Raw genomic sequence first — 25,520 nt, 5'->3', positions numbered from 1 at the left:
CTTTCTGTCGTGATACGAGGTGTCGATCCCTCTTACTCAGATGACGAAATCACCGAAGAACTTCGACTTGACGGCCTTTCCATCCTCAAATGCATCCGCATTAAGAATGCTTCCGGAAACACCTACATGGTTCGGGTCTTAACCCAATCCAAAGAAACCATTGACTCCTTGCTTTCCAATGGAGCATTCATCTACCGCAAGAAACACCGCGTTGAACCATCTAAATCACCTTCACCGCTACCCATGCGCTGTGAAAAATGTCAAGCCTACAACGCACATGCTACTAGTTCTTGTCCAAATCAGTTAAAATGCGGATTCTGCTCAGGGCCTCATAACAACCGTCAATGCACTAACCTTCAAAAACCTCCGCATTGTTCCACTTGTAATGCGACAGATCACCCTACTTACAGTTATAAATGCAAGGCAAGACCAACCGCCGATCCGTTCAAACCTGAATTAACTGTTCCATTACGACCACACGCTACCCAAACTCTCCCACCACCTACAGACGCTTATCAGCCTATCACCATTACGCAGTTCTTGTCATTTATCACAGTTACGTTGCAGAACATCCATCCCCTTCTCCGCCATCATATCTTGCATCAAGTTCAACAGGCTGCTAAGGATATTCTCCACATTAATTTCAACGCCACATACTCAGGACAAACAGTTTACTTTCACTCGGACAAACTCCAGACGGAAGTCTAACTTTCTCTATCTTCCTTTTCTCTCCCCTAGTCATGGCACTTCATTTCCTGTTTCTCAACATTCGATCACTCATGCAACATAAAATCTTATTTCAACAGCTTCTGATAGAGGAAAATATTCATTGTTTTTTGCTAAATGAAACCCATCTTACGCCTCGCTTAAACCCGCACATCTCACGTTATACTCTTCTTCGCCATGATAATACCGCACCCGCTCGTCGAGCATGCGGAGGTGTTGCCATCGGCTTTTCACCATCTATTCCATATCGACAGCATTCTACTTATCTGGCTCCTCTTCCCGAACATCTCATCACTACGTTATATTTCAAAACCCTTAACATCACCGTTGCTACAATTTATGTTCGCCCTGGTCACCCCATACCATATCCTTTCTTTCAATATATCTCTGATCATTTTCATACTTATGTCATTTTAGCTGATATTAATTTTCACAGTCGTACTGCCCGTCAACAGGAACATTTTCGAACTTACCTCACTACCCATACTACAGGTTTCTTTCACGATCTACCACAACCCACACGCCCTGAAAGTGGCACAACACCCGATATCGTCATAACGTCCTCCAATCTACTCACCCGGCATACTCTTACAGTGTTAGATCCCCTAGGCAGTGACCACGTCCCTATTCTTCTCACTCTGACACCTACTCCGCAACGCACTCCTAGTCCAGCACCACTAGTTCGCACTGTACCTCGCTTTGACAAAGCTAACTGGTCTGCCTACCGCACTTCCCTACAAACACAGTTAGATTGTATCACCCCTCCTACAACAGAAGACGAAATGTATCACTCTCTTGATTCTATAACTGGCGCCATTCATACTGCTTCTGCACAGTATATTCCTCAGAGCACTCTTCATTCCTTTCGTCCACCTCTTCCCCCACAGTATCTTCATCTCATCCATCGCTCTCGCCAACATTTTAGAGATTTCACTCGTACTGGCAACCTCGAAGCACTCCGCCTCCATCGCCAATACCAACGGATAGTGCATAACTACCTTGTCGCCTATAAACGCCGTCAGTGGATTAAATCCTGCAACCAACTTAGTACCACATCTCATCCTTCCAAATTCTGGAAGCGATTTCACCGACTAACAGGCAAAAGCTCTTGTACTTCCTATCCACTTCTTGATCACAATCAGCCACTCCAAGATGATCTCAGCAAAGCTAACGCTTTCGCCTCTTATCTACAAGACATTTTTACTCCTCTCCCTCCTGATCCTACCTTGCGTCGTCACCCTGCAGACACGTTACAGCTTTCTTCTCCTGCACTCCAACCCCATTCCACTCACACTCTCCCTCCAGATTCTGCCCTTACCTCACCTATTACCGTCGAAGATATTCACCATAGTCTCCGTGGCAAACGAAACTCTGCACCCGGTTCCGATCGCATATCCTACCGCCATATTAAAGAAGCACCTTATGTCCTCTTTTACCTTCTGGCTACCATCTACACGTTTATACTGCGTACTGGATTCCTACCGACTCCTTGGAAAACCTCTACCACGTTAATGTTCTTGAAACCTAACAAACCACCTCATGCAGTCTCTTCCTATCGTCCAATACAGCTTACACTCGTTTTCAGTAAACTACTTGAACGTATCCTCGTCTCCCGTCTCCACCTCCATCTTTCCGTACGTAATCTCATTCCACTTCACCAAGCAGGCTTCCGTCCCCAATTCAGTATTAATGACCAACTCCTTCGCTTAACCACTCACATTACAAATCAGTTTAACTCCAATCAACCGTCCTGTTTAGTTCTATTTGATTTAGAAAAAGCCTTTGACAAAGTTTGGCATCTTGGTCTTCTCTATAAACTGTTTTCCTTTGATCTTCCTCTCTGCTATATCCGTTTTATTTTTCATTTTCTCACTTGTCGCCTTAGCTATGTTTCCATCAACAACCACTTATCGCATCCCATTTTTCTTCATTCCGGCGTTCCTCAAGGTTCATCACTCTCTCCCCTCCTCTATCTGCTCTATGTGGCTGATTTTCCCAATCTTCCTCCCAACATCAATCTCTATCAATATGCTGACGATACGGCGTTTCTTGCTGTTGCCCCAACCATTCATCAGATTAACCGTACATTACAAACTGCTATCGATACTTTTCTTTCTTGGTGCAGATACTGGCGCCTCAAACTCAATGCCGCTAAAACACAAACCATCATTTTCCTTCCGCCTGGCAAACGAACTAAAGTGTACCGCAATTCAGCTAACTTTCACGTTCATGTCGATCATGTTCCCTTGCAACCACAGAATACAGCTACCTATCTTGGCATCACCTTCGACCGGCATCTCAAATGGTCGCCTCATCTGAAGACCATCTGTAAGAAAGCCTATAATCGAATTAACCTCCTGCGCCGCCTAACCGGAACTACCTGGGGACTCACTGCCCACACACTCCTTACTACATATAAAATGTTCTTACGCCCCGTCCTCACCTACGGCTTTCTTGCCTGGATATCGGCCGCCCCATCATTCTACGCTCGATTGCAAATCCTGGAAAGACATGCTCTTCGTCTTGCTTTTCGCATTCGCCTTCCCAGTCCTACCCGAGATCTTTACAATCAAACACCTTTTCCGCACATCCTATACCACCTTGAAACATTACGCCTTCGCTACATCTCACAACGATATCAATTTCACCACCCTCTGCTTTTCGATACAATGCATCAGTGCGCTCTCATCCGACCCCACACTCAACTCCGTCACTCTCCCCTCTCACTACTTTTTACACTATACCGCTATACTCTCCCCCCTGACAGCCCCGATCTCATTCTCATCAATGATTTTATCTCCGATACAGCCCCACCATGCATCATTCCATCATTTGCACAGTAGTCCTACTGTTCTACAAGGGCTTCCCACTGTCTTCATCAGATTCGGAGCTGCCCCCGAATCAGAAGATAACCTGCATTTGTTTTACTAACACAACCCGATGATGTGATGTCTAGTGCACCTCACCATCATCCCTATCTTCCCACCTCAATAATGATTATGGTTAATGGCCATAATGTCCACAACTCTCCACGATGTAATTATTTTCCCGCTCCTATGATGAATGAATAAATAACTGCTACCAAGTTATAATTTGCTATGTAAAATATAAGATTTAATAAAGTTGAATGAAACTCTAGAAACCCACCCATCGTTCTCCACTCCTAGCTATTCCCTGTACCCCACTTCCCGATATAAAGGGCGGTACCCTTTGGACTGGTGCTAGTCGTAGTCGGCTAGCAAAAAAAAAAATCAATTTCATGTCACCCCGAAACTATTAGTAATGCACTTACAGGCAAACGGAATACTGCACCAGGCTTTGACTCTGTTACATATGTTCTCGTCAGACAGGCGTCTCATTCTTTCCTCCTCTTTCTTAGCAGCATTTATAACTTTATTCTACGAACAGGATTTTTTCCGCTCGACTGGAAGTACTCCAAAGTTCTTCTTTTCCCTAAACCAAAGAAACCTCCATCAGAAGTCACATCGTACCGTCCTATTCACCTCACAAGTTGTCTCTGCAAAATCTTGGAACGAATCCTTGTACGTCGCATGCACGACCATCTCAACTCACATAACCTTATTCCAATTCATCAAGCTGGATTTAGGCCACATTTTAGCACTCTCGATCAATTATTCCGTCTCACCACAGCAATTTATAATCAGTTTAATACAGGATATCCTTCTTGCCTTGTAACCTTTGATTTAGAAAAAGCTTTCGACAAGGTTTGGCACCCTGGTTTACTATACAAACTTCGTAACTACCTCCTACCAACCTCTTACATCAGATTCGTACATTCCTTCTTAATAGGGCGAATAGCTTATATCTCGATCAATGGAACGTTATCTCATCACATCTTCTTACAATCTGGGGTACCGCAAGGCTCATCTCTGTCTCCTTTATTATACTTATTGTACGTCGCGGACCTAGTCGTTCCTAATACTACCACAATATTTCAGTTTGCGGACGACACTGCATTTTTCACAACTGCCCGTACTGTACGATCTCTTAATAAAACCATGCAAGTAGCTATTGACGCATTCGTGCGTTGGTGTCATATATGGAGGTTGAACATTAACTCTTCAAAAACACAAGCCATAGTTTTCTTGCCACGTAGACGCCGCTCTCGAATACATCGAAATCCGAATCTACTTCGTCTTCAGGTTGATCTTACGCCTGTACCCGTGTCAACCACTATTACGTATCTCGGTGCCATTTTTGACACTCATCTTACATGGATTCCACATCTTACCAAACTCGTAGGCCAAGCACAAAACCGACTTAATCTCCTGAAACGACTAGTTGGCACAACCTGGGGGCTTCGAGCACGTACCGTAATCAATACATATAAAACATTCATGCGGAGTACGTTAACATATGGACATACAGCTTGGATATCTGCACCGTTAAAATTCTACCAAAAACTTGCTATCCTCGAGCGTCATGCTATACGCCTAGCATATCGTATAAGACTGCCGCATCCAACGAGATTACTTTATGAGATGATAGACTTTCCGCCATTACTAAATCATCTTGAACAACTTCGTATACGTTATATCTGCAAACGATTTGCTCAGCACCATCCCCTGACGCTTGAAATCCTCCGCTACGACCGTGATAACGATGCACCGCCCAATTTCGTTGATACTCCTCTTCAGCACTTCATGACACTATATCATTTACAGTTAGATAACGATATGCTGGACCCCGAAATCTTTGCAATTTATCGCCCGCATGAATTTTCATCTCATATCTATCCATCATACGCACCGTAAGAACCTACTAACAAGGGCCTCCTCTGTCAATCATCAGTTCCTGAATCGCCCCAGGAACAGAAGATAACTTCATTCGTCTAAACTAACATAACCTAGTGTTGTGACGTCTAGAGCACTTCATTTCATCTATTTCATCAACTCCATTTGCACCTTTATTATTATTATTATTATTATTATTTGAGTCCAATTTACCTTTTATTCCATGCTTTGTGTTAATGTAATACCTGAGAATGCTAACATGTTCATTTGTAGCACTTAAAATATTCCTGTTCATGTACGTGTTTTTCAATTTCTGAATAACTTCACTTAATCCATGTTAATATAATGAATGAATGAATGAATAAAGAAATAATAAATATGAAACCTCTTAGACCACCTATATTTCCTTCAAATCAATAAATCAAATTGAAGCACTTACTCGAAGAAAGGGCACAACCCTTTAACCGGGATGACGGACAAAAAAAAATCAATTTCATAGATCATGATGAATTTAAAGGTGTTGTCGCACTGTATTTTTCGCTGTTTTTGCAGCGTTACAGTTTGTTTGAAGGGGCAATACCATCTAAACATAATTTTTGAGTTGTAAGTGTATAATCACCGCAACACAAAATAGGTTATTACAATAGGAAGTGCATATGGTACAGCAGCCATTTTGAGTATGGTTAAAGGAACATGTCTTATATTGTTGGAACAGCCATAATAAAACTTGTGATGGTCTCGACAACCATTCTATATGGTATTTCCAACTATATAGGAGCTGTATAGTTGCAAGTACAATAATTGGTATAGTTGTTAATATCATAAATATGTCTAGGACAACCATAATTTTTGTTGACCCAGCTAGAGATTTTTAACAATATAATATTGTACTCCGAGTCATAATTCTTGCTGGCGCTATATTAACAATACCGTTTTTAGAGTGCAGGGGACGTTACGTTAGGCAAACATACTCATCAGCTTGACGTACCATACGTCACAAGCTGTCTTTTGTACCTAGCCTAGCTGGGAAGTGTTAACGTGCCATCGAGGACGTTGTGTTGCATACGCACAATCGAGACCAGCACGCATACGCTCTCACTGGGATTGACAGTGCTTTTCAGTGCTGGAGGGTAAAGTCTTTCATCATCATCGTTACTCATCTGTAGACGCATCACATCTTTTCATTCGGGCATTCGCCCAAGGACGGATTTTACGATAGCGGACTCACGATTAGGCACAGGAAAAACGACAAAAGGCAAACATCAGGGATTACCGCAAGTTCTTGTTGGACCATCCGAGAGTCCTAGGAAGACTCAGCTTCGGAAGGATCCCAGGCAATGCCATTCATCCAGTAAATCCCAGCAACGCCGAGGTTCTCAAGCTTCTATTGCTTCTGCCTCTTCCATTGTGTCATCGGATTCCGTCCGCAGCAGATCTCCACCGGCTCCGAACACTAGCTATTCCGAACGCCTGCAGCAATCTCCACCATCAAAGAAACAGCATGTTGCTTCTACATCTGATCTGGATCAGATTCCAATGGACACAGCTGCATCTACAAGCGATAACAACGCGCCTCCATTATCTTCTACTTATTCCATGCTACTCACCAATTTCGATACGAAGTTTAGCAACGCGAAGTTCGTCGCAATTCAATTACGTAAATATCTTCCAAGAGCTGCGATTACACAAATCCTGCATACTAGAAATGGCATCATTCTAAAAACATCCGATCCAGCTCTTCTTACTAACATTAAAAACAAGGTGCCTATTGATACCTTTGGTCGGGACGCAAAGATTCAAGCACTGTCATCATCCACTCGCAAACAGCCTCCACCTCCGAAACGATCACCATTATTATCTGTAGTCATCCGTGGGGTTGACCCATCTTATACAGATGACGAAATACAAGACGAGCTCAAGCTGGAGGGTCATACCATCACTAAAGTCTTGCGAATTCGTAATGACCAAGGACCTACATACATGGTTCGTGTCCTAACCACGCATCAAGACACCATAGATGAGTTATTAGCAGCAGGTGCTTACATTTACAATCATAGACACCGTGTTGAACCATCGAGGACACCTGTTCCTATGCCAGTTAGGTGTGAACGCTGTCAAGTATATAATGCTCATCTTACATCTGATTGCAAAAGCTCAAGTAAATGCGGATATTGTGCAGGCCCGCATACCACCCGAACTTGTAGCAACCTACAGTTACCACCTAAATGCGCTACTTGTAACGATCAGCATCCGGCATATAGCTACAAGTGTAAAGGAAAACCGGAACCTATACAAGATCACCCAGAACTCGTAGTTCCACTACGACCACCAGCACAAGTCCATGCCACTCCACATCCGATTGACGCACCTGTTTCGTTAGACCAACTCCTGACCTTCCTGACTTTAGCTCTACAGAATATCCATCCTTTTATCAGGCCTCACATACTCCAGCAAATCATTCTTGCGGCAAAAACCACTTTTCATGTAAATTTCACAGCCACTTACTCAGGAAACACTGTTCACTTTCATAAATCTCAAACAACTACTCTCGACTAGTTTCCTTTATAACATGGCTGTTACTTTTCTGTTTCTAAATATCCGGTCTTTACCCAAAAACAAACTCTTATTTGAACAGCTCCTTCTTGAGGAACATGTCACAGTGTTCTTACTAAACGAAACTTTTCTGACAAGATCTCGAACATGTCGTTTACCACGATACACTATGTTGCACGCTGAAAATCCTATACCTGCACTCCGAGCCAATGGGGGAGTGTCCATTGGAATTTCGCCGCATATACCGTTTCGTCAACATCATTATACAACGACACCTCTTCCGGAATATCTCCTCGTCACTGTCTATTTCAAAAACGTCATCATCACACTGGCAACAGTATATATATCAGACCCAACCATCCTCTACCAGAGCATTTCGTACAATACATATCTAATACCTATAAGACTTATATTATCATGGCTGATTTCAATATGCATAGCCGCACCGATGGCGAGAGGACAAATTTTGTTAACTTCATTACGACCAATACCACTGGAATCATACTTGATCTTCCACGAGCAACCCGTCCCATTTCCAACTCAAAGCCTGACATAGTCATCATCTCCGCAAACCTCATTTCATATTGCACGGTAGATATTCTTGATCTGTTGGGAAGTGACCATGCCCCAATTAAACTCACCTATCAGCCAAATACCACCACCAGGCATAGCTCATCTGCACCACTCCGCTTAAGCGTTCGTTACGATAAGGCCAACTGGGATAACTATCGCACACATATCTCTCACCTCACAGATCATCTTACTGAACCCCATACGGATGAAGATTTAGCTGCTGTCGTTGATACTATTACCTCAGCTATTCAAGAGGCCAGTCATTTATATATTCCAACCACCAAATCTCGTCCATATCAGCCTAAACTCCCGCCGCAATATCTCACGCTGATCCAACGTTCACGCCAGTTTTATCGAGATTATCTTCACACTCGCAACCCAGAAGCACTCCGTCATCATCACCAACTACAACGCACAGTTCACAATTACATTAAAGCGTATAAACTTCGAAAAATGGGTAAACGCATGCAATAATCTATCCGAGACTTCTCATCCAACCAAATTTTGGAACCGTTTCAAGGCATTATGTGGCCAATTTACTAGCACACCCTATCCGATTCTCCAAGGCGACACACCTGTTTCCACCAATAGTGATAAGGCAAACGCCTTCGCAGATCACTTGCAAGAGATTTTCACGCCATCATCCGGCAATACTCCAGTCGCTGCAGATAGGCTCAACACGTCCACACCGCATCTACAACCAAACGCCGCCCATCTCTTACCGCCAGACACAGCCATATCTAATCCTATTAGCGTTCACGAGATCTCTCAGGTTCTCCACAATAAAAGAAATACTGCACCTGGTCTCGATAATATAACATACCGCCATATCAAAGAGTGTCCCGCTTTGTTATTACTTCTCCTAGCGAATATTTATACCTTTATCTTGCGCACAGGCTTCTTTCCTTTAACATGGAAAATCTCTAAGACACTCATGTTTCTAAAACCAAATAAACCACCCCAGAACGTTTCATCATATCGTCCTATTCAGCTCACTTCGACTTTCAGTAAGATCCTAGAACGCATCCTGGTCAAGCGCCTTCATATCTACCTAAACGACCGCAGCTTAATTCCTATCACACAAGCCGGCTTCAGACCCTCTTTTTCTATCAACGATCAGCTTTTAAGACTCACATCACTTATTACTCAACATTACAATTCTGCAAAACCATCCTGTCTAGTCCTATTTGACTTAGAGAAGGCGTTTGATAAAGTCTGGCACCACGGGCTCATATACAAACTTCTACAGTTTCGACTCTCCATGTGCTACATCCGCCTAATATTTAATTTCATCACCAATCGTCTCGCCTACATATCCATTCATGACTTTTTATCGCATCCGATCTTTCTACTTACTGGAGTGCCACAAGGGTCTGCATTATCTCCTTTACTCTACCTCTTGTACGTCGCTGACATGCCCAGACTACCTGATAACGTTCATCTTTTTCAATATGCCGATGACACGGCTTTCCTTGGACTCGGAAACTCTATCCAACAGATCAATACCGTTCTCCAACTTGCTATAGATCGTTTCAGTAACTGGTGCAATCACTGGAGACTTACTATTAACGCAACAAAAACACAGGCCATGGTCTTCTTACCTCCACGACGCACTTCCAGAGTACGCAGAAACCCACGTCGCTTATCTCTCCATGTTGATCAAGTACCGCTTCAGGCCAAAAATACAGTAACGTATCTGGGAATTACCTTTGATCGCCATCTTACATGGTCGCAACATCTGAAAACAGTCACTACTAAAGCCTATAATCGCATCAATCTTTTGAAACGTCTTACTGGTACTACCTGGGGACTGAAGCCACACACAATCCTCAACACCTACAAAGTTTTCCTCCGACCAGTTTTGACATATGGTTTCACTGCCTGGATAGCCGCCCGACCTCAATACTATCATAAACTTTTCATCTTAGAACGCCACGCTTTCCGTATAGCTTATCGCATTAAGCTCCCTAGCCCTACGGAGGAACTCTACCGCCATATTACTTTTCCAATTCTGAAATTTCACCTCGAACAACTGCGGCTAACATATATTTCTAAACGCTTTCAAACTCGCCACCCATTACTTCACGATACAATGCATTACTTAGCAGTTCATCCCACACCTTACACCTAGTATTATCCACCACTCTCTCTACTGTTTACATTATATCACTATACGCTTCAACCACCAGACCCAACTTTGCGATTCATATCAGATTACGTAGTTCACGATCATCTACCTCTCATCCATCCATCATTTCCCGCACAGTAACAACCTTTGTTTATTGACTTGGGCTCCCTATGTTCTCATCAGTGCCTAGAGCAGCCCCTAGGCTGAAGAATAAGCTCATTTGTCTTTCTAACATCACCTAAAGTGTTGTATTGTGTATTGCACTTCGCCTCATCTTTCATGCTTACTGTAATATTTTGAAATGTTTTGTATTATTATTTCTATTCTTATATTTTACGCACATTTTTCAATGCATGTTTTTCCGTATTTCTAACCATTGTGTTTTTGTTTTTTTGTATATTTAACTTTGTTCTTTATTCACCTCACCAAATGTTAAGGATCAAAGTTCCTTAAGTCACCATGTTACAATCATTTTGACAGTTTGAAGTTAATAAATATTTAATAAAACACTTAGCCCAACAACAGTAACCTTAGCCTATCTTATCATTGCACCTCATTCCTAACAGAGGGCATAACCCTCTTAAAGGTGGCTAGCCCTTCTGGCTAGCATGAAAAAAAAAATTACATTAGGACCCGAATCCCGTAATAGCTACTAGTTTGTAAATTTACTGTAATTCGAGGAACATTTGTAGGTGCAATATCAAACAACAAAGATTCATACAAATTTGGAAACTTCCCAAAATATATACGTCTGGCTAAATTTATGTACAGTGGAAACAGTAGAGAAGTCAGCAATGGGATCGTAAAGTTTGAACCCACCTCCCCAAAATAAAAAATAAAAAAAAATGGCCTACTGAAAAGGCATACTTCAAAACATTGTTACCAAATGTAGAAGTAATCCTACATCATCGTTGGCCCCTCTGAAACCCACTGTTTCTTACGACCCATTTTGTTTTCGTAATTCTAAGTATTTTCATTTAAAAGCTGCAGTTTTGGCAGTTTGATCTTGTGAAATAATGTTTATATTATATTGTGTTTAATACTTATAGTTCAGTTTACGGTTTCATATTTTGTGATTATGTTGTATAGAGTGTCCCGCTAAGAGGTTTAAACTGTTTAAAATTTAATGACTAATCAAAATAAATAAAATATGATTTTGTTGTTTAGTCACAAAAACTTTCAAAACATTACTAAACATGTTCTAAAGCTGAATATGTTCGAAATATCCTCCATTGAAAACAATACATCTTCGGCAACACTATGGAAAAAGCGACAAACATTGTTACGTGTGATGATTTATCACACTATATATAATAAAAAGTTAATATGGTCATTGTTATCCTAGAAGGTTATGCTATCAGTTCCTGAACCATGATGTATTTCAGCGCCTCTAGTGGAAGTTTCTGAACCACATACGTTCGAATGAGCTGACGGTAGCCTGAGCAGCCATTCGAAACGATATGTCGAACTGGACAAGGTTAATCTCTACTTGAATTGTGAATTCTATAATGGTCATTATGAAAGTTGTATATTTAAAAAATTATAGTGTTCTAAATCGTGAATAAGGTGAATTTGAAAATAGGTGTTAAATTATCTATCTATTTATTTGTGAGAGTATTCGAAATTTCTACATTAGGTGTGAAATTATATTCGGGTAATAAGAGGCGTATCGAAACACTTCCTCCCGAAGGTGAACGATGGCTAATCATTACTAAATATATTGGATGAGTGTTATTTTTTGATTGTATGATATTCTCTTTATATAGTTATATTATCTAAGGAACAAATATAGATTGCTTATTGGATTGACAAAATATAGGAGGTCTATTATATATTAGATAAATTGATGAAAATTGAAAAGAATCATAGTACCATTCAACCTAGCTTTAAAAAGCAAGTTAATTATTGATAAATATTATAATTTTCAATATGGCTTTAAATTGTTATATTTTGTTGAGAACATATTTCTGTATTTCATATTTATTTTTCTGCAAGTTTTGTTATAAAATTTTCTAGTTCAAATCAGTTATTTCAATTATCAGTATTACCTACTTTTCACAATTTCAATTGGAGGATTAATATTATTTTTGGAAGTATTGGTGCTAGTTATAGTAAAAAATTAACTCTAAATTTAGAATGAAACCCGATAAGTATTTCACGGAAATATTTAAATGCTAACTGACTATTATATACGTTATTCATTGAAATTACAAATCCCGCATACCATTATTTGTCCTGGATTTTATAACCAGCGGCCCAGGACGGAGCACTTAGAGGCATGTTACAACATATGATATGGTTTCCATTAAAACGGATTCACAGACAGTCTGAATCGTCTCTCTCATGACATCCAGCGTACGTGGTTTACGCAGCGTAGACAGTGTTCTTCAGAATCCCCCTCAAAAAGAAAACTAACACCGTTAGATCGCGTTACCTGGAGGAATAGTTGTTACTTTCCCATCGGCCTATTATTCTCAACAAATGCTTTACCTAGGAATTGCTGCACATCTCGGTGGTAATGTAGCGGTGTGCGGTCTCGTTGAAAAAAGACTTCATCTGGGCAGTCGATGAAGAGCTGGCAGAGCTTTTTTTCCTGCAGCACGTTAGGGCAACCAACACTTGTCAATGTGCCTTCAAAAATTATCCGATAAGTCCTCTCACAGAGATACCACACTAGACTGAAAACACAGGAATATTAACAGCTCGTTTCTTCATAACACGAGAATTATCTTTTTCCCAGTACACAGATTTGTGGCGATTGATGGTTCCATTCGATTTTAAAAGTCTTATCTACAGACCAAACAATGAATACAGTGGACTGTTAATTATTGGAAATCGATCCACGAAATTGCTGGGAAAGCAACTACCCAGATCCTCCTCGTTGTTTGCGTGAAGCAACTTGGGAATATAGGATTTCCAGTTTTCTTACTTTAAAATCCTGGTAACACTTGATTTGCTTACACATAATTAACTTGAGGTTTTACTTATGTACATCTGAGGGGATCTTGTCAAAGTTTTTAACACTGCATCCACCCCTCTTTCGTCTGCTTCTGATTTCTTCCTGCTATATCGTTCCTTATTGAGATCACATATACTTCACCTTCTCACACATGTCGCGTAATTTCTTAATTGTTACACGTGACAGTAGCGCAGTATCAAGTTTTGCCCCCCATCGTTTCTGAAATTCTTTCATGTTCTCACATTTCCAGAATCCCTTTAAAAAAAAAAAAACACTTTCGTTACTGAAAGAAAATATTCTCAGCCATAATATCAGCTTGTGTTATGACCAGTGTTTCTTTCAGAAAAAAAATTCCAGGGGAGGGGGGTACGCTGAGTAGCCGAAGGGGCGTTTCTGCTATTACTATTTTATTCCTAATTATAGACGTATCATTCTGGTCTCTTTCGGGGGTGGACTGCCCCCCCCCCCCGCAAAAAAAATATCTACAAGAAACACTGGTTATGACTGCATAGTAACTGAAAATTAGAACCCATTACTAAGAAATCTTGTAAACTCCCTAGTGTTATACGTTGAACGTTTTCAGTCGAATATCTTTGGAGGTATCATTATAAGGCTCAATAATGAGAAATAAATTAGATGGATATGCATTTGTTCTATAGGCGATAAAGGGAGTTAGAAGCATAAATGATAGCAGCGCTTTTGCAACAAATTATATCCTATCATATAAAGTATGTTTTGAAATTCCTTGGGGAGGAACAGTTTGGGAATAATTTCTTCAATTACTGTTCTGATAGGTCTACCTCTCAAAATAAGTAAAAAGATATTTCACATTCATTTAACATTTATAAAATTGAAAAATAAGTAACGACAGTTTAATAAGTTTTTAAAAAAAGAATTTCCTCGTATCTGACACATACAAGAACTATATACGTCAATAGGAAACAACACCAAACAAATTTGGAAAATCTAAAATATTAAATAATTATAAAACAACAAGGGTGCGCAGATGTGACATTTCAGGTCTAAGGCCCTTTGAAAATTGGTAAGATGGTTAATAAGAGAATTCCATTATATTACCGGTACTAGTGAATATGTAATATATGCCAGTTTTCAGTTCCTGTCTATGCGAGGAGCAATCAAAAAGTTCCCGGAATTTTCTAAATTCTTGTACTAGTTTTGGCATTTGTGTTGAAATCACAACGAATCTTGCACAGTAGAGTCCTAAGGTTGCACAATTATGAATTTGCCAAGTATTAATATCTCATAACATCCTGTAGACGAGCAATCTAGCTGAACAAAGGAGTGTGTGGTGATCAGTTAGTGCAATTTCATAGACTGAGCAACGCGCAAAGTGACAAGTTTTTACGAAAATTGTGGAAAATCTGCTTCAGAGACTTTGATGGCCTTAAAAACAGTTTAACACCATCGGATGATTGGCTCTTCCTAAAGTTAAAAATGGTCCTTTTCAGTATCGCCAGCGTAGAAGAGATCAAAACTAACGCGATGCCTGAATTTCGGAAGATAATAAAGAAGACTCGTTGGTGTTTACACCAATCCCAGGAGCGGTGGGAAAACTGTGTGTGTGTGTTTCGAAGGTGCGAAGATACAAGACGATTAAGTAAATGTGTACTCATATTGTGGTAATAAAGAGCTACAACAGAATTCTGGGAACTTTTTGACCAGCGTTGCCAGACTCACAGCTCGGAGTTATTGCAAAACCTGATAGAAATTATGATAGATTCGGACAAATTATGCTAGATCCTCATAATTACTAATTCAGGAGTTTTTAAAGATAAAGTTGAAATTGAGATACGATAAAGTAACTTAAAATACACAGAGCGCAGGAATGGGTAGGTATAACTCAGTACTTCGCGCATCAAATCTTTAACTAAACTAGTGCAGTCGTTGCCAGACTCACAGCTTGGAACTATTCTGAATAATCTTTCATGTTAAGAGCAGGAAAAGCTTGGCTTCTGTGTTTGTTTACATACTTTGAAAGACAATGACTTCGCAGTGAAAAAATTAGAAAACCCTGGGTGGATTACTAAAAAATGCACCTAGGAGGTGGACTGGGTCAAACACGTGGCGAAAGGCCTTTGAGACACCTGCATTTGTGTGCTATATGTTTCATTTTAACGTCTAGAAACTATCGTCTCCAATAAAACTCGTTTTGCGACTTATTTTCAGAAACACTAAACTGTTTTCACTCCAACGCCCCTTCTCTAAAGACATCGATAAAGGGATAACCTCCGCTGCTTGCTTTGAACAATAAGAGTGCCTGTATGGTTTACCGACTGTATGAAGCAATGGGAGAGGATACATTTCTGAAGTTCTTTTTCTTCCCAGGTCCAAATTCTTTCTCATCTGCAGGTTTTGTGGCTTTTCGATAAACTTGCTGAAATTATGCTAGATTTGGGCAGGATGCTAAAAGCAAGATGCTAGATGCTAAAGACATGCAAATTATGTTAGATCTAGCAACATTATGCTAGAACTGGACCGCTGTTTTTGACTGCCCTCGTCTCTCTCTCTCTCTCTCTTTCTATATATATATATATATATATATATATATATATATATATATATATATATATATATATATATATATATATGAGATTTTAGAAGATTATTGGAAAGATTGAGCACACTCAACATCTGGTAAAGGTCAATTATTCTATTGAAGGCCAGTAGGTGTGAACTGTTCTGCTATTTCTTAATTTTCGAAATAGTATTATTGTAATGTGAAATATTGACAACTTATTTTATTTTTTACTGGCACTTTACTAATATTGTAAGTAGAAAACATGAGTAGAATGATTATTGATACAAGTATTTCCATTTCAATCTCTTGGAAATTCAAAACTTTTATATCTCTTTGTAAAATCCTCTGCCACGTAAAAATCGTTTGTAGACGCATTGGAAACGCAATATTGGCATTAACAGAAATTTTGTCAATATAATTAAATTTATGAAATATCAAGATGTATTTAGGTAACACAAAATAAGATTTTTATACGGAGAATTGCGTATTTTATTTTGAGAAACAAACTGATAAGAATTACAATGGAACTTCATGTTTTGCATCCGCTTGTCATATCTTTTGATAAGTTATGTCAGTTCGTAAATAGGTGGCGCCAATGTTTACAAGCATAAAGGAGGAGCTATTAACTTAATTGATCAGGGATAGATCCCTTCCTTTCTCATTGACATTATAACAGAAATTAAATAGAAATTTGTTGACTTTGTTGTTACAGAATATTGGTATCCAAATAAAGTATTACAGATAAGAAATGTATTAATGCAAGTAACAGACTAATAATAATATTCCATTAATATAAGTAGATAATAAGCATTACGCCACTTACTATCATGGTTTTAGTACTGTACAGTTGTGTGACGTTTATTTGTTGCATTTCTTACCTCAAAGAAATGTAGCTGTCCACAAATATTTTAATGTCTGATATCCTTAAATGCTAAGGTATATTAATATAATATTATGGTGAAAAGTAGGTATCTAGTTCATATCTCATTAACTGATCGTACAAATAAAAAGTAATTTTTTCATAGGTATATTACCTTTGAAAAATCGCATGCGATCCTCATTAGTTTCTCATTTATGAGTCTTCATCCTGGCGAAATTAAAATGCCACTAGTTTTACAGTAATTATGTGATATCTTCAAATAGATAAAAGATAACTGAAATATGGACCAAGAGCGCCCTAGACAATATTATTTTGCATGAGGTACCGTTACCACAAGTCACCTAGTAGCTTTCCGTTTTCAGCCGTTTAGAAACGCGAAAATAAATGCCGATTTACAAAATGGCTCGAAATCGAAAGCAGATAAGTGAGTCGTGATAACGATTTCTCATGTAAAATAATATTGTCTAGGGCGCTCTTGTTCCACATTTCGATTATCTTTTATCTATTTGAAGATATCACATAATTACTGTAAAATTAGCGGTATTTTAATTTCGCCGGGATGAAGGCTCTTAAAGAATTGATTCAGTTACATTGACCAGAACTTGAATGTAGACTATCTCTTATCTAGTAAAAGCAGTATTTCCACCACCGATTATGTTTGATCTTCTTGTCACTTCTACTGACTATTGATAGAAATCGAAGTTCCCATTGGAGAAGACTGTGTTGCAACTGGAACATGCGCATTATATTCCACTCTTCTTTACAGGCTTTCCACAAGCAGAGACGTTGCATACTCAACGATGGGACAGGTACCGCTTGGAAACTCCGAAAAACAGTATTCCATTGGACTGGTATTTGGACTTTCGAAATGGATCTCATAGAAAGAAAACTGCTGGATTAACAGTTTCCTATCCCATACGACGATAGAATTCCAGCGATGTTTTCACCGTGTGGGAGGCAGTTCAACCTGATTCACGTTTTCCCCGTATAAGACTAAAATTTTACGCTCGTACGTTTCAACAGGCCCAGAGTCTGGTAGTATGCAGCGTAAATTTTTATATCTTGCTTCAGTTTTCAGAGTCAAAATTTGCCCCTGTACGAGAAACAGGCCATAATGATGAACCCTTTTGAGAAACTCTCTTCTTATGTTATGGTACGAACTTCACTTCGATTTGTGCGGAAAATCCACTCTTCATGAAAGATAATAACAAAGTTCTACTGATGAAACACAAGATTACATTCGTACATCTTCTTGTGGTTCTTTTTCTGCTCAGCCACATGACATGGTTTCAATTTGCACACTGCTCTTGCAAACGACTCTGAGACATAAATCCTGTAGATGGTATGATTGTTTGTCCTCTGTAGTGTGCGGCATAGCCTATATGCTAGCCATCGCACGCTGTGTGGGGGGGGGATGTTCGGAGGTCTGCATATACCGAACCACCGCAGTATTGATGGGTTCATCTTCGTAGGAGCCGGTTCCTAGCTGTCCTCATCAGTGTAGTGGACCCAAGACTCTATGTTGAATATTTTGGTATAATATGATTCATAGTGACACGTCCTGTACGAAAATTATGAACTTTACACGTTTGTACGATGCCGTACCCTTAGCGCATGAAAAGACCACATTAAACCCTCCTCAGAATCTGTGCAGTTTCGGCGGTATCAGATTACGCTTGATCATACTCTTTTACTGTGTGAATGACGAGATATTGTTCCTTGACCCCATGACAATCTAGCCGTCATGGATTGAACATGCACGGTACGGTTGCACATTCAATTGGCTCAATATAACTGAATCAACTTCTATTTAAGGTTTACAAATAGATAATTCCATACAGACTTTTCAATGAAACAAATTAGTTGGAAATTTATGTGTTTATAATATGTTAACCATGAATAAATTAACACACACTTCTACTGCACAGGCTTATAAATCGATTCCATGCCATGTGACTTTATGGATGACATCATCATGTCCTTCGGCTTCTCGGGATTCTTGCATTCCTCCCTCATTCTGATTCCACCGATTCTCCAATAATCATACATTTTCGTGATTATAGTCTTATTTAATCCACAGGGGGTAACGTGAAACGTAAAACTATATATTACATTTCAGAATCAGTTTCTTATAGAGTTCCTTTAGGTTATTTGTAAATTCTAAAATTTTAAGCAATATTTAGATGACAATTTTAGTGTACTGTTTTAAATTGTAGAGAACATTGCTTCAGATCCTAAATGAATTGTTAAAATAAAATAAATTAAGATGTTTTTCTTTTAATCTCTTTAATCAATTTTTTAAATTTTAACCTTAACATAATCTAACTCTTTGACAGTTTCAAGCTATTCGTACTGCATATTTCAAAGATTATTCTGGTTGTTGTATAATATCGTTTAATATCACTTTTAATTATATAAATATACGACGATTCAGTTGCTATTGTATTGTTGCAGTTGCATTTATTTGTTTACTCCTTTATCTGTTTATTCATTTATTTCAGATTGAAAGCAATTTTCTTGAAATTTAATGTACCATTAGTGAGGGTATATCAATATTGTATGGAGATGATATTTGCATAGTATTTTATATTCAAGAAACACAAGAGGCTACAGAGTTAAATTCTAATAATAAACTCACTATCCATAAAATGTATTTCTAGTAGATATACGAATATAATCATAATATTATGTTCCAGTCCATATTGTAATACACTAGAAACAACTAAACTGCTGGATTTCTTGATACAAGCAATTTTTGAATCTCCGAAAATATGTTAAGAATGAGCAATGCTAATCAGTTAATTGGAAGAATATTGACTCCGTTGCTTTTTATGTGTGAACTTTCTGGATATTGGATATCATGGACACACGACAACCGGAAATATACTGGATCATATTCGAAACGAATAATAAAGAATACATTGAAATTAATCTATTTTATAATTGTAAATTGTTTTGGAGTAGCAATTGCCCTTGCAGCAGTGGCTGATTTGTGGACAAAGATTGGCCATTTTCAAGAAGCAGTATACAATTTAATTTCAACGATATACGTACTGCTATCTGCAGTAAGAAGCTTGTTCTTTGCGCTTAAAAGACGTCAAATAATCAAGTTAATTTCGTATTGTAATACAAAAGTTCCATCTTGCATTCTGAAAGATCTCGAACAAGAAAAATACCGAAGATTTGCTTGCAGATTTAAAAATATATCTATAATATATAGTACCATCACAATATTGTCCATATGTACATGGAATGTTGTCCCATTTGTAACGTCCTCAATTGAAATTAAAGAGGAAAATGGCAGAAATGTCTCTCACATTAGGATTATGGGATTATCCACATGGTATCCATTTGATACAAGATATTCTCCATCTTATGAATTATCAATTGGATTTCAGCTTTTAGGATCAATACTTATTAACCTCCGATGTGTAACGTGTGATATATTGTGGCTTGGGATTTTCTTATTTATTGCTGAAGAGTTAAGTGTTTTGTCGTATTGCATCGAAAATACTATGTTATCAGCTTATTATGGGGTGAAGAAGAATTTTCCGGCATGGAGTTCCATTGGCGCCTTAGACTATAGCCATAATCGTCCCACCGCTGATAGAAGATATTGTGATAAACTACACAATATACCATCCAACACTTTACTATATCGAGATGTCTGCCCAAAATTTGGATCACCTCGTAATGCCCTGGAAAATATACTTCCTGAGTGGATAATCTTACATCAAAATTTAAGAAGGTATGTAAGTATACATTTCAATATATTTCAAGTTACATTTAAGAAAAAAATTACATAAACTATTCCAAACATAACGATGTTAAGTACCTACATCAACTTTATATTTTTAAGCTCAATATTTCTCTTTTGTTTGAAATAATCTGGGATTTTAATAACATCTTAGTCAATTCAACTTACTGCTCCTTCCTTTTTCAAAATGATTTTGCTCACTGTTGTATATCTTATTCCTAGTTTAGTGTTCCTTTACAACACCGCAGCTACAAGTAATTTCAGAAGTAATACCAAATATCGGTAAAGCGTCCCATGTTCTCCCACCAGGAGTAGAACTCGAGGCTCTGTGTCAACCAACGCAACGGCACACGCAATAACCAGTCGACTAGCAGAACGTGTTAAAACGAATTGAATCTGTATCTATTTACCTATCTATACCTATATTGATGATTTTTATTAAGAATTGCTAATATGGCCGCGCCACCAACATTAAATTTATTAGGAGAAATTAGTCTGTTAAATAGAATTGTAGAGAGCTGTTAGGGGCAACGCCAAAGGTGTCGCTCTTCGGTATTAATTTATTTCACTCATATTAAGAGAATTTCCAAAACAATACTATTTATTAATTAATTTATTCATCACTCTCATATTAACAGGGAAACACCTAATGGGTTGTTTACATTTATATTGACAGAATATTGTTTACTTCACTGATTTATTTACCTTCAGATATGATATACTGTATAAACATTATCCTTCCAGTGTGAAGAACGGTATTTCAGCTAGTAGAAATAAATGATTCCACTAAAAGACGAGAATTATGTTGCAGCCATTTAAACGGTTACACTTATATGATTTCTTAAGAGAAATCTTCAATATTGTTAACTTAATGTAAATATAAAAATTTAGTAATTTATTGAAACGTTTCGGACTATACATGTTTTGTAAGTATTTCTGACAGTATGTTGCAGTTTAAGGTGATAATAGTTCCTGTTTTCTTACAATTGCAATCAAGAATAGTTAGATAGCATTTGCTTACAGAGTCAACAAAACGCAGCTATCAAGCGTGCATTTGATTCCGTCAGGATTGAAAGATACTTTTTACCTTTTCCTGCTTGCTTTCAACTTCAATAGAAGTGATTACTAAAAGTTCACCTGCTTCCATTAAGATTCAGATTTTTTTTCCTTTTCGTCCTTGCTTTCAGCTTCAAGGGAATGCAGTTATTAGAAATGCACCCCTTCCATCAGGATTCAGAATATACTTTTTCCTTTACAAGCTTGCTTACTTTTAGCCTCAACAGAGTGCCATTATTCCGAGTGCACCTGCTTCTATCAGGATTGAGAAAATATTTGTTTTCCCTTACATGCTTGCTTCCAACTTCAACAAAATGAAGTTATTAAGAATGCACCTGCTTCTATCAAGATTGAGAAATCACTATTTTATCTTTTTTCTCCTTGCTTTTAACTTCAACAGAATGCAGTTGATAGGAGTGGGCCGTTTTCCATCAGGATTGAAAAATAGTGTTTCCTCCATTTTCCTGCTTCCTTCCAACATTCAACTTTCAGATGAAACTAAACTCTTGTAGGATTACGCACTATTAATCACTGGAGGATGTTACGTGCCATCTAATGGCGAGATGTGTAACTTGACTTATCTTTGTTTCAATAGTAGAAAATTGGATATTATTAGTTACCGTTAAAACCTCCGTTAGTCGTGAAAATGTTAACGAATTTATGTAACTAATTAACTCGATCGAGATAAACGTTCTAGCTCTCTATTTCAGTAAAAAAAATTCTAATTCCCTTCTGTTCTCGAGTTATTCTGTGGAGTAACGGACGGTCTTAAATCAAAGTTGCTCATTACAATTTTAACCGTTTGACTCAATTAGCAAACTAGGCTGATACAATCACTCTAACAAGGGATTGTAAAAACAACAGAATTAAAATTCATTTTCGTTCGAGTTTTATCGTGCAGAACAGAGGTTTGCAAATTCGTTTATAGGCGTCTCTTTTCACGACTCCCATCCGTCCTCAGGTTTGCATGCTGACTATACGTGGCTTTTGGCTGATCCTGAAATTGATTCAAATGCGAAGTTCTCCCCCACTCAATGTGTATTGTACTAATTTTAGCGGCTCATACTGGTAATTTGCATACTTATGAGCCTTCATATATCCGGCATTCAATGATACACTACTATAACGCTCGGGCACAAAATTGCTTCTAGTTTCTTTAGATGTAACTGGATATGAATAAGAGCATATGCAAAATAAATAAGATCAAGCACTGCTTCTCTGACGCGTGTTACACACCTCGGCCGCCATCTTGGATCTGACATATTGGATTCAACTTTCGTTATTTTTTTTAAATGGTAATATCTGCAGTGCTTGCGCCGTGCGAATTGTGCTAATTGCTGCAGCGCTTACAGGGATAATATACATGTTTATGAGATTTCATGAACTAATCCTGTGAGCATAAATATACAAGACAGTAAGCACACTGGGTGAATGTCTATTTTAAATCCAGATACAACCAGATTTGGGTGCAGACCTACCATTTCAGCATTGACTGTGTCTCTATGCATGTACGTCCAGAGAATATTTCGTCACCGATAAATCACGTTAAGAGTTACATATACACACGGGATACACTGCGCAAAACAACTTTCTACCCTGTTCTGCTCGGCAAAACTTTCTATTTGGTTCAATATTCGTAAACTGCCTGACATTTAACATGCAATACCTTCCAAACGGTACAAGATACGGTAAAATTCACTACACCAGTGAATTTCTGGCTTCATGAATCTGATGTATTACTTGTACCTATTCCCTTTGAAAAAAACTAGTTGAATCCAATTTGGCGGATTCAAAATGGCGGCCCGGGTGTGTAACATGTCAGAGAAGTAATACATCATCCAAATCCTTTCGCATGTGCTAACATTCATGTAGAGTTACATCTAAAGAAACTAAAAGCAATTTCGTGTCAGACCGTTATAGTAATTTATGACTGAATTCCGGATGTATGAATTCTCATAAATATGCAAATTACAAGTATGGGCAGCTAGCATTAGTGCAATACATATTGGGCAGCGTAGAACATCACATGCGAATCAATTTTACATAAATCGCGAGGGGATACTTCACGAAAGTACCTTGTAAGACTTTACATAAATAACCAATCTGTCCTTAGAGAATAAAAACTTACAAGAGACATCACCCAATTGTCGGGCTCCGATTTCAATGAATGAATTTTATTTATTTATTTATTTATTTATTTATTTATTTATTTATTTATTTATTTGCTAATAGAGGACATATATTCATTACTTGTGATGCCAGAAATTTTCCCCATGGTCCCTGTTTTCTATTTTTTATAATTTTCAAAGGCCATGATGTGGTTAATAGAGATTACTGCAGAAGTCCCTTACTACCCTTTGTAAACGGTGTGTTAATGAAAGAACAACCATGTAGATACGTATAAGGTCTAGGGGGAAATCGTATTGTAGGTATGACCTTCACCGCAGCCATCTTAAAATTAGCCATTTTGAATTAAGGTCAAGTTTTTTTTTTTTTAAATGGGAATAGGGTAATACAATGATACACAATTTCGGGCTAGAATTTAATCAGAAAAACAATGGTGAAGTTAGTTTTAAGGTGCGCCCATTTGGGGAAAAGTTACAGGCATATTAATTGTTTGTACTTACTATGTGCGTAAGTCCCTTACCTCCGCTTCTAATCCGTGTATTAATGATAATAAGTGGATAAAGTTTTCGGAAATAAATATTATGCTTAGAGAGAAGTGATACGATAAAGGTATACTTGACGGCAGCCATATTGAAATCCGCAATTTTGAATTAAAGTGAAGTTTTGAAAAATGAAAACCATAGCATGTGACACCTCATTTTAATAGTAAATTTTCCCCACAAGCCAATAGTATGCTTATTTTTTATCTATAGTTATCCAGTAAGAATTTAAGACTGCTTCAAATGTGCACCAAAATCAAATGCAAATTCACTTCAAAAAAGAAAACGAAATATGATTGTTGTGTACATCAATGGTCTTTTGTTTTGTTTTATATTCATTTGTTTATTGTATATTTATTTATTTATTTTGTATGGCAATATTTTAGCTAGTCAGACAATAAACGTCATTCGTTTTCTAGCAATTTTTGTCGATGGTTCATGTTTGTAAGATTTATAATCAGTATTGATCGGGAACTCGATTAAGTTACACCTCTTTACAAACAAGCTACCTGTTTTAATATTTTGTTAATGGTACAAACAACGTGTTGGGAACAGTCATATTATGTCTCTTTGATATTTTCTATCATTGCTGTTGTTCCTTTAAAGTTGTATTTATTTAAAAAAAAAAAAATACTGTTTGTCCTTTGCGCAACATGTAGACTACTTTTCATGAAAATTTTGTGTTCGTATAACACCAATTTGTTATAATTTCATTTGTATTTCTTGACGTCACATAGGTCTATAGGTTCCTCACTTACTCTGGGTTAAAATAAATAATTACACAGCACGTCTTCAAAATTTAGAAAGATTGCTGGATGCTTATTCGAATACTATTCACGAACTGACAAATCGCAACTTTTTTTTAAAAAAATGTAATAAATTTAGAGAACATGAGCCATGGCAACAATTCCAAAGGGCCAATTGGAATC

The 25,520-nt window shown here is 38.0% G+C and overlaps 1 protein-coding gene across 1 annotated transcript in view; it reads left to right on the top strand.

Annotated features, from left to right (window-relative positions):
• The first annotated feature begins 19,737 nt into the window (after nucleotides 1-19,737).
• LOC145692838 (odorant receptor coreceptor-like) overlaps nucleotides 19,738-25,520 on the top strand; it is a 41,159-nt gene continuing 35,376 nt past the window's right edge. Inside the window, exon 1 of the mRNA XM_081768340.1 lies at nucleotides 19,738-20,860. Coding sequence (XP_081624466.1) covers nucleotides 19,884-20,860 — 977 coding nt within the window. The 5' untranslated portion in view covers nucleotides 19,738-19,883. The remainder of the gene's footprint in view (nucleotides 20,861-25,520) is intronic.

This window comes from Thermobia domestica, chromosome 8, assembly GCF_964235325.1.
Source record: "Thermobia domestica chromosome 8, izTheDome1.hap1.1, whole genome shotgun sequence".
Taxonomy (NCBI): domain Eukaryota; kingdom Metazoa; phylum Arthropoda; class Insecta; order Zygentoma; family Lepismatidae; genus Thermobia; species Thermobia domestica.
This window is presented reverse-complemented; position numbering and strand designations above follow the sequence as displayed.